Source organism: Gracilinanus agilis, chromosome 4 (assembly GCF_016433145.1).
Source record: "Gracilinanus agilis isolate LMUSP501 chromosome 4, AgileGrace, whole genome shotgun sequence".
In the NCBI taxonomy this organism is placed as follows: Eukaryota; Metazoa; Chordata; class Mammalia; order Didelphimorphia; family Didelphidae; genus Gracilinanus; species Gracilinanus agilis.
In genome coordinates, this window is record NC_058133.1 from 166712437 (window position 1) to 166722899 (window position 10463).

Genomic DNA, 10463 nt, shown 5'->3' on the forward strand with positions numbered 1-10463 from the left:
AGAGAGAGAGAGAGAGAGAGAGAGAGAGAGAGAGAGAGAGAGAGAGAGAGAAAGAGAGAGAGAGAGAAAGGAAGGGAGAGAAAAAAGAGAGGGAGGGAGAGAGAGAGAGAGGTCGATCATTGGTAACTTTGGAAAAAGCAGTTTTGGTTGAATGATGATGTTGGGAGCCAGTCAGCTGAAGGTCCATTCAACCAGTTCGAGGGCTTCCTCAAAGTCATTTGGAATTCTATGGATACCAATGAAGCTATCACTTCCTGACCAGCCTTCCTCTTCCATCCACTCACACCTATTATCGCCCTCCAGGATTACCTCTTCATTCACATAAGAAAAGCAGTTTGTTCTTCAGTTTGTTGCTCATCTCAGCCCAGTGTGAAAGGCAGCAGAGTCCTGATGCCATCACTTCTCCTCCCCATAAGAGCAGTGACTTCCATCTGTGACCCTTAAAAGTTTACAAAGCAGTTTCCCTATCACCCAGGCTTAAAGAATATCCCCTTTATACACCCAAAGGCATCAACATTTATTTTATTTATTTATTTAAACCTTTACCTTCCATCTTAGAATCAATACTTGGTACTGGTTCTAAGGCAGAAGAGTGGTAAGGGTAGGCAATGGGGGTTAAGTGACTTGCCCAGGGTCACACAGCTGGGAAGTGTCTAAGGTCATATTTGAACCTAGGACCTCCTATCTCTAGGCCTGGCTCTCAATCTACTGAACAACCACCCAACTGCCCCAGCACCAACATTTTAAAAGAAGAGGCTGGGTAATCCCGTGGAACCTGAAATGAGGGATTATCAGGCAGGGTGGCAAAGTGTAATGAAGTTAGAAACCATGCGGGCAGAGGTATCTGGACATCTGGGCGCCACCACCCCAGCAAGAAGGTCCGGCTCAGGAGTCTGCCCTTGGGGTCAGCACCTGAAGCTCTTGGTGCTTTTCCCAGGGAGCAGGAACCCACAGGTTCTGTAAAACTCCCAGGGCTGGCTGTTGTCCTTTTTTCTATGATTCCTCCTAGTGCAGGAGCAGGGACGTGGCTGGGTCATGTTTCTAGGAGGGAGAAGACCAGAGGATGGAGCCGTGACGCTTTTCTCTTGTCTCACAGGCCACAGTCACCAGCTGTTCCACATCTGTGCGGTGCTGGGCACTCACTTCCAACTGGAGGCAGTGCTGGCCGACATGGGGGCACGGCGGGCCTGGCTGTCAGCCCACAGCCCTCCCTTGTCCCTGGCAGCCACGGTGGCCACCATGGGCCTCGCCGTGACAGGGAACGTGCTCATTATTGCCATCTTCACGATTGCCCTGCTTCGTGCCCCCCAGGTCTGTCCCCTCCTGCAAGGGGCCCAGTCTGAGTCGGTAGGCAAGGCCAAGGGAGAATAAGGAGAGGAGGAACCTCAGAAGGTGTCTTTCTCCCCAGAGACCACACCATCTAGCTATCTCCTCAGCTTGTGGCTCAGTCTGCTGCCACCCTTCTTCTCCATAGTTTTTTCATCTCTAGCTGAGAAATAGAACAGAGACCTAGGTACCCCGATCTTCAGCCCTGGGGAGCTGAGGCACAAAGTCCTGAGGCTGTAAGAAAGAGATGCTGAGAGAGGACAAGAGAAGATTGAAGGGGAAGTGGGGAACGGAGGGGTCAGAGGAACCGGGATGAAAGGCAGGGGAGGAGATGGAGCAGGAGACCTCTTGTTTGGAGTAGAGGCAGGTGCTAAGGGTGAGAGATGGGACTGGCTAGTGGGAGAAAGCTGGGGGGATCTCTCAAGTTCTCAAAGGGTGTATAAGCTCAAGGGGATAGGAAGGATCCTTGATGGATTCAAATTGAATCAGCTTGAGCTGTATGGGAGAGATCCTGGGGTCTAAGGACCACAAATGGGGCCAGAGTAAGCCATTAGGGATATTAGGAGTTCTGATAGGGGCCACATTATTAGGTTATTATCTGGGCCTAGGTTAGAACAATCTAGAGGAAGTATTATAGATGCAATATTGGGTGTCAGAGATTGAGGTGTCTTCTTGGGGTCCCCCTTCAGGATCATGCAGATAAGGAAATAACTCTTTGTAGGGAGCCTTGGAGTCCTGGTACTCTATAATCTCCTCTTCCTGAGGAAACTAACACCATTAATTTAGACTTCACCAAAGGGGCCACCCTTTAACCCCAATCATTGGGACCAAATTCAAGAGGGGAGAGGGACACAAAGTACCTGCCTCACCTGGCCCTCTAGAATGAAGAAACTCCCAGAATTAGATCATCTCCAAGCCAAGATGGCAGCTGAGATGGGTGAAGGAATTGACTGATTCCTGGGAAAAACTGGATTGAAATGGTTACACCCCTCTTGGTGTGTGTATCTGCTTTACTAGCAACTATTTGCCAATAAAGATTTTCTCTATCTAAGATGCAGTTTATGGGGGTCTGCAGAGCTGGGAAACCTCTTGCAAAAGAAACCCCGTGGAGAGGGCCCTTCTTTGCGTGTCAGAGACAGACTGCTCAGTCACATTGTATAGAGGGAGCATCGTTGCTTCCTCCTCCATGGAGGGGATGGAGCAAAGAAAGAAAGGGATGATGCTCAGAAGGGCAGGATTGCAGTCAGTGCTGAGGAAGGATTCTCTTGGAGGGAGGGTGTGTGCCAAGATAGGAAACACCCTCCCTTGGGAGCAGAAGATGGGCAAGTCCAGGTTTGCCTAGAGTCAGAGGCGTAGCTCAAAAATCCCTGGAAGTTCCTGGGCCTAAACACATACAGACACAAGAATGACAGACCAGCAGATTCCTCTCCTCAGATTTATTTCTGAAAAAGCCAGAAGGGAGGAACTTCGGAGCTGGCAATGGACTGGCTGTGTGAATGGGGGGAGCATCAGGGAACAGGTAGGGGGTCGGGGAACAGCTTTGTAGCTTGAGGGCAGGGAAGTAGGTCGGGGGTCTCAGAGGGAGGGCAGAGCCAGGACGTACAAGCACGGCAAGCAAACTGGAGGAAGGGAGCGGGCGTCTGGGGGTCTAGGCCGTCCCGTAGAATCGCCGATATGCCTCGCTGAAGCCGATGTGGTCAGCCAGCTCGTCACAATCAGGGTTGAGCTCACACACCTCTCGTTTCTGCTCCAAGGGGTCAGGGTAGGGAGCGGGAAGCCTAGGGGAGAGGGATGGATTAGCCTACCCTTCCCCCTGCCCTCTCCAACCTCGGAGACTTTTAGGAGGGTCTGGCCTCCACCGCTTCCCCGCTGGGCTTGCTCAGGAATCCAAAGATGGGTTAATGGAACGAGGAAGGGGCCTCTCTAGGGAGTCCCTTCTTGCTTTGGGCATTTTATGACAAAGGGGTCACCCAGCACAGAGTCAGAGGGAAGAATCCAATGGTTCGACACCCTCCTAGGCTCAAAGAGGTTTTCATTCTCCTTCCCCAGTCCCATTCTCTGAGACCCTAAAAGCTAAAGCTGAGGCCAGCACCTCCTCTTTTACGCTCCACAGCATCTTCCTCGGGCTGTCACTTACCCTTGCCAGTTGTACAGGTAACGCTTTGGTCTCACCAGTTCGCTGCTGTCTCGTTTGGAGGCAAATGCTGGGGAGCAGGAGAGAGGTCAGTGGCAGGCTGCCCATACCAGGCTAGCCTGGTGGGAAGGATGTCTGTGACCAAATCCCCGCCCCCCCCCCAGCCCAATCAAGCCTAGGGATGGAGCCTTGGAGCCGGCTCCCCAAGAGTGGGCAGAGGACTGGAGGCGGGAGAGGGGCAGGAGCTGGGGGGGACCTTGAGGTGACAGTGGGAAAGAGAGGGGCGCTCGGGGACCTTTGCATTTCATCATGAACCACCACATTATGAAAATTAGCCTCCCTCCCAGAAGTGCCCATTACTTACCAGTTTTTTTGCCAGAGTCTTGGGGCCCAGCTTGAGCATCTAAAAGATAATAAGAACATTTTTCTTATAGGATCCTTTTCATTCTTTCCCTTTGGCTGTTCCTTTTTCACATAGAACAAACCAAAGGAGAAAACCACTAGGAGGCATGAAGTAAGCTACAACACAGAATTCCCAATGGTAATAACCATCTTCTCCTTGGAAATCTTGAGGAAAATGGATGGACGCTGGTTAGGCTAGACTGGCAAGTGGTTGAGCAGCCTTTAGAGACAAGAGGATGAAGAGGACGGTGACTCAAGGGATTAGATCAACCTGCCCTCTGACCCCTAGAAGGTGGTCCTAGTGGCACAAGATAGATTGTTGGGGGAAGCCTCCCCAAATGGATGCTCTGGGAGGAATCAAAGAAGAGGACCAGGGGTGAGGAGGAGCACAGGCCCCCCACTCCTTCCACAAAGACCCTCACTCACCTTGCTTGCAAAGACAGAGGGTGGCCAGGGTCAGCAAGGAGAGGAGGAGGACTATCTTCATGGTGCAGCTCTTTCCGGCAGGAGCTCACGTTCAGTTCAGTCCAGCCTGGTCCTGTGTGTCTTCACCCTCTTTTTCAGGGCATCATTTATACCCTCTGAGCTTCCTGGCCCCCCAGGGGAGGGGTATACCTCTGGGTGACCACAGAAGGGTGGGCCTGAGCTCAATCTCGCCAGCTCTATTTGAAGGCTATCCAGCTTAGCATCAACAAGCCCAAACCTCAAAGGATGTTGTGGTTTGGGGAGGCCCGAGTGTCCAAGGGATGGGAGGATAAGGACCTGGAGATTCCAGTGGGTACAGCTGTTCTCTTCCCCTGTGCCCCCATTCTGAGCCGCTCGGGCCCTAGCTCAGTGATTCTCTAGGCAGACGAACGTTGAAACATAGTGGAGATGAGGAAGGGGCTGGGGACCCTCCCCCTTCGTCGGGGCTAAGTGTAGTGGAAACTTAACTAGGCATAATGGGGAGCCAGGGGAGGAAGAAGGGAATTCAGGATGATGGGTTTTAAATAGGTCAATGAGCAGAGTTAGCTTTGTTTCCTCTCCTAGCCTATGATTTCCATGAATCCGATCCTAGTGGCTCAGGCCCTGTGAAAAGATGCCAAACCCCAGAGAAAGAATGCCAGGCAATGCCCTCGGTTACCCCAGTCCTGTGACCCCTTTAGATGCCAAAAGTCAGGGTGTGATTTGCCTGAGGCCCTGAGTGGAGGCTTGAGCTGAGGAGCAGGGTAAAGGGCCTGGGGAGAACGTGGAGGAAGAGAATGTTCCAGTTCAGATGGGGATAGAGGGTGGGCGCTGCTATGACTAAAAATGGGACTAGTGAGTGCGCCATCTCCATAGACTGAGGCATCGGAAGGTGCTCCCACTGCAACGAGAAAGACTTCCTGGTGTCTGAGGGTCCTGGAAGGAGACATCAGAATCCCCTGGCAGAGTGGGAGGGAGGAGGAGGAGGCTGGGGACGGTGCCCCTGAGGCCCGCCCACTACTTAGTCCATGAGGGCCTGGGCAGGGCCCTGCCCCCTCAGAGAATCTCAGACAGAAGGGACTCTGCTGGCTGCCTGGACCCTCCGATGGCCTGTGGCACACCTGACAAGTGGCAGTCCAGGCTTTCCTTGAAGACAGGTCCCTGGGGGCAGCTGGGTGGCTCAGTGGATGCAGAGCCAGGACTAGAGACGGGAGGTCCTGGGTTTCGATCTAGCCTCACTTCCTAGCTGTGTGACCCTGGGCAAGACAGACCTCTGGTGAGGACAAAACCCACTCCATCCAAGCAGTCTGCTCCATTGAAGGGCTTTAATACTTGGGAAGTTTCTCCAACACTTCTACCCATTACTCCTGCTTCTTTTTGACTTTGGGAGTTAAATAAAGCAAAATCTAATCCTTCTACGTGAGAGCCTACTCAAGGGGAGACACCCCCACTTTCTTCTGCAACTCCTCATGGATCATTTTCCTGATACATGGTACCTAGAATTAAACAAGAATTAAGTATCTTCTCCTTAAGTTTCATGAAGATGGATCCTCAAAGGGAATAGAGGGGCAGCTGGATCCTACAGTGGATAGAGCACCAGGCCTGGAGACGAAAGGTCCTGGGTTCAAATCTGTCCTTAGACATCTACCACCACCACTACCCGCCCCACTGTGTGATCCTGGGCAAGTCACTTAACCCCCATTGCCTAGTCCTTGCCCCTCTTCTGTCTTGGAAATACTTGATACTTCCTATCAAGACAGAAGGGGAGGGTTAAAAAAAGGTGGGGTTGGGTTAGAAAGCAGTTTCAAAACATTGTGCACTGAAATGCCTGACTTCCCCTCCCAATACAGACCTGGTCTGCCAGGCAGAGGGAGGCTACATGGGCCTCCTCTGTCTGGACTGAGTTCTGGGCAGCCGGAGGGGAAGGCTGGACAGTCTGGGCTGAAAACCACCAAGAAAACAAACACATCCCCTGGGCCTCGGGGCTGGGGGGCTGCGGAAGAAACTAGATGGTGGTGGAGCTCCACTCCAACCTGAGCCTAGTTTTCCCATGATTTCTCCAGGCTCTTCTGTGGAAGTCCTTCCTCCTATCTAAACTTTCTTTCTCTAGCTTCACATTATTTCTTCCTACTCAGCTGTAAAGCTCTTTGGAGAGACTGTGTTGCTTTTTATTTATGCGTAGGCTATTCTTAATAAATGGGTAAATCGATCTATTCTTCTGCCATGCTGGTATCCTATAGCTTCTTATTTTGGGGAATGACGGTGAGGAGCACTTAAAATGACAGAGAAAGACACTTTTTAGAGACCATCAACTTATTTTAATCTGTATACACAAGAGCGACTACAATGAGATACGTAAGTTATATAGATTTATTCTGAAGCAGCCCAGACATTAAATAAGAAAAGAGGGTGAGGGTCGAGGTAGGACAAGATGACAAACTGACCTGCCTCTAGTCACTGGGATAGAGAGCGAGGCTGAGAGAATCCCAGAGGTTCTAGGATCAGGGTGAGAGTTAAGGTGCGTCCCATCTCGGCCCCAGAGGCTTTAGGTTCTATAGACTGAGAAAGCCGACCGGAGTCGGGCTGTCCTACTTGCAAAAGCAACTCCAGGCTGAGCATGCAAGTGCTCCATGCTTGCCTCGGGACCCTGTCTGGGGCAGCTGAGGCCAAAGGCACAAACATGTTGGGAGCGGAGAGATGACAGTGTAGTATAGGAAGTGTATTTACAGATGTGGGCAGAACATGACAGGGCATCAGCCTGGCCAGTAAGGCAGCAATCAGTGGAGATTGGAAACAGATTCTATGATTAGAGGATTCAAGAACTCTGTGGCTGGGGCAGTCTGGACTGAGGCATGTGAGAAGGGGAAACTGTGTGCTGGGCCCAGGGAAGAAAGAGATATTAAAATCCAACACAAGATGAGAATAAACAGGATGAGTGAAAACTCCTCACCCTCCAAAGTAGCGTGGAAACAGAAGGGAATCGCAAATGGGGTGGACAAGCAGGACGAGTGGCACCTGGAAAGCCCAAAACACACGGAGAAGAGGACTTCATCTCCATCTTCTGCTGATCCCTTCACTGCTCTGGGACCAATGGGCTTTAGAGCCCTTTTCTTAACCGCCTTCCCCTCCCAAAGTACCCCGTGGGTTCAGCCCCTGTGGATTCTGTCTCCAGGGGTCCTCACTAAGCTTAATTTGTCCAGAATAGATGGTCCCTCCCAAGCCAGAGACAAGGAGCCTTGCGAGCGAGGATCAGGAGGGTGCGGTTCAGCTGGCTGGCCTTCTCACTCTGGGTCTTCCAGCACTGTTGCCAGCTCTCTCTGTTTTTTGCTAAGAGCCTGGGTATGGAAAAAGAGAAAAACAACACAAGAGATGGAAAAAGCAATATCTTTTTCCTTTATGAGCTTCTTAGATAGCAAAGGACCTATCCCGATCACCTCCATAGGAAAGAGATCATTCTGGGTGTCATTACAAACCACTGCTGTTCAACCTTTGTTTTTGACAGGACCAGTGCTAGCACGAGGTGATGTCTTAACTTGGGCATGAATTGGATTTAAATGAGGCAGTGCTGCACAAAGTCACCTGCCATATCCCAACACTACTAAGCTCACAGAGCACAACAACCCCTTCATCTTTCTCACATGAACTCTTTCCTAGTCACATTCTCTCCCATCCTCAACTTGGGCAGCTGTTTTTTTTTTTTTATTCCAACTATAGGATATTATGTTTTTGTTTACTACAATATAGAGAATCTCATGGAGGTAATGGAATCTTTCTGAGATATAAAAAATTATGAATTCAAAAAATTCAGAAAAAACGAATAGAAAGATCCACATGACAGGATGCAAAGTGATGAAAGCAAAACAATATACATGATGACTACAACCATTAAAATGAATAAGATGAAAGCAAACTCTGTCATTATAATGACAGAGCTTGGTCCCAGAGAAGTTTAAAAAACACAATATTGCCTGAAACGAATGTGTCGATTGGCTTCATGCAATACTGCATGAAAAAACTGAACTGTTTTCTTTTTCTTTTTTTAGCCTTTGCCACAAAGGAAGGCTCAAGGTGGAAGTTGGGCAATTGCCCCAAGTTGAGTTTTCCTTTGAGGCTTTGATTGTAGAAGTTCTGAAGTCATTCTTTTCTTCTGAGTTTGTGTCACTATAACAGCTTTTTATGATGAAATTTGTTTTTGTTTGCTCATTCTTCCAGCCTACTTCCTTACTTCAGACATTACATTAGGGCCAGACTCTGTACTTTTGAAGGAAGGATATATTTGGATATGAATGTGATGTTAAGAAAAAAAGAAAGAGGAAAAGATTTCATAGAATCATGGAACTGTTGAGAGTTGGAAGGTCATTTGCTCCAAATCAGACCTGAGCTTTCTCTTCTAGCACCTATCCAATGAGTCTCCTCCAGCCTTTGCTTGAAAGCCCCCAGTGAATGGGAACTCATCACCTCTGAAGTAGCTCATCCCCATCTCAGGCAGCTCTGTTATGAAATATTCTGATACATCAACCTGTACCTGCCTCTTTGCAATTTCTTCTACCCACTGCTCTTAATTCTGTCTTTTTGGACCAACTCAAATCAAATCTATATGCTCTCTCTTGCAGGTAACTACCCTGAAAATAACCGAAGATAATTATTATGTTCCTCACAATCGAACTCTTCCCCAGGCTAAACATCCCTACTTTCTTCAGCTGATCTTCTTAGGCCATAATCTTAAGACCTTTACCCATTCCGGTTGCCCTCCTCTGGACACTGCAGTTTACCAATGTTTCCCCAGAATATGGTGTCCATGAATACAATATAGTCTGACAATGGCAGATTGTAGAGGGATATATCACCTGTCTAGTCTTAGACTCTATGACTCTCTTAAGTAAAGCCTTAATAACTGATACTTAGTAATCATATTAGTGATTTTTTTAATGGGCAATACTCTCTATTTTGGGATTGTGTGCACCCAACCAGAACAGATTCTACTCCACAGTCTAAGCAAATCACCAGAATTAAAAAACAAAACCCATTTAACTGTACCATACTAATAAAAAGTAGGAGAACTGGTGCTTCAAAATCATTCCTTTTTGTGTTAATTCTAAATCAATCTTTTTTCAATCAGCAAAATCTGCCTTCTTTCCCTCCCACCCCCACCCCACCCCCACCCCACTGAAAAAAGCAACAAAAACAAAATCTCTTTTATAAACATATCCCTATGTAAGCAAGCCAAACAAAATTCTGCCTTGGCTAGCTCCCCTCCCTGCCTTTGTCTTTGAGTCTTTCATCTCTTTATCAGGAGGGTGGCAGCATGTCTCAAAATTAGTTCTCTGGAATTATAGTTGGCTATTACACTGATCTGAGTTCCTAAGCCTTCCCAAAATGTTTGTTTTTACAATATTAGTGTATAAATTATTCTCCCAGTTTTGCTCACTTTATTTTGCGTTGGTTCATACAAGTCTTACCAAATATCACTGAAACCATTTCCTTCTTACAGCAAAATAGTATTGTCACGGTCACATACCATAGGTTGTTCCACCATTCCCCAATTAAGGGTAATCCCTTCGGATTCCAATTTTTTGTCAGAGAAAAAAAGAGCTACAAATATTTTTGTATTTCCTTAGAATTTGTTTCACTTAGGACTTCCTTTAGCAAATCCCTCTAATTTTACCTTCTTCCTTCTCCCCTTTCTCTGCTGAGTGAAATGTATTTCTGTACCCCAATTGTATGTGTATTTTCCCTCCCTTGACTAGTTGAAGTTAATGTTAACTTCAAGTGCCAACTGTTCCCTCCAAACCTTCTTCCTTGTTTGTGTAGACTTTTACTTATACACTCTAATTACATGGAATGGTTTCCTCTAACCTTCTCTTTTTTCTCCCTTACCAAATTCTCTTTTTCTCCATTTCCATTCTACCATCTCTGATAAGGGTTCAGAAGGGACACATGTATCATCTCCCTGTATCTGAAGTAGTTTACCTTTTTATATTTCCTTTGACTTCTGTGTTTGTACTTCAAAGTTTCTACACAGCTTTGGTCTTATCAGGAATGCTTGGAAGTTCTCTATTTCATTAAAGGTAGCATTTATATTCAGTTTTGCTGGGTATATTATTCTTGGTTGCAAGTCTATATCCTTTACCTTCTGGAATATCATATTCCAAGCTTT

At 47.8% G+C, this 10463-nt stretch overlaps 2 protein-coding genes across 2 annotated transcripts in view; one reads left to right on the forward strand and one right to left on the reverse strand.

Moving 5' to 3' along the window:
* The window catches only part of PAQR6 (progestin and adipoQ receptor family member 6), a 9375-nt gene extending 6998 nt beyond the window's left edge, over positions 1-2377 (forward strand). The window contains exons 3-4 of the mRNA XM_044675037.1: positions 938-959; positions 1097-2377. Coding sequence (XP_044530972.1) covers positions 938-959; positions 1097-1371 — 297 coding nt within the window. The 3' untranslated portion in view covers positions 1372-2377. The remainder of the gene's footprint in view (positions 1-937; positions 960-1096) is intronic.
* A 409-nt stretch (positions 2378-2786) lies between these two features.
* On the reverse strand, positions 2787-4388 carry LOC123245749 (bone gamma-carboxyglutamate protein). The gene is made up of 4 exons (XM_044674754.1): positions 4289-4388; positions 3825-3863; positions 3464-3530; positions 2787-3104 (listed from the first exon to the last, which is right to left on the reverse strand). Exons 1-4 carry the CDS (start codon positions 4347-4349, stop codon positions 2975-2977), a joined length of 297 nt encoding a protein of 98 aa, XP_044530689.1. The 5' UTR covers positions 4350-4388; the 3' UTR covers positions 2787-2974.
* Positions 4389-10463: the final 6075 nt, after the last annotated feature.

Bases quoted from the DNA above. Each gene is read 5' to 3' on its own strand.
- LOC123245749 (XM_044674754.1), bottom strand. From the start codon at position 4,349: ATGAAGATAGTCCTCCTCCTCTCCTTGCTGACCCTGGCCACCCTCTGT. The intron at 3,531-3,824 runs GTAAGTAATGGG...CCTGCTCCCCAG, and splicing joins AGACTCTGGCAAAAAAACTG to CATTTGCCTCCAAACGAGAC. The intron at 3,105-3,463 runs GTAAGTGACAGC...CCTCTCCCCTAG, and splicing joins TACCTGTACAACTGGCAAGG to GCTTCCCGCTCCCTACCCTG.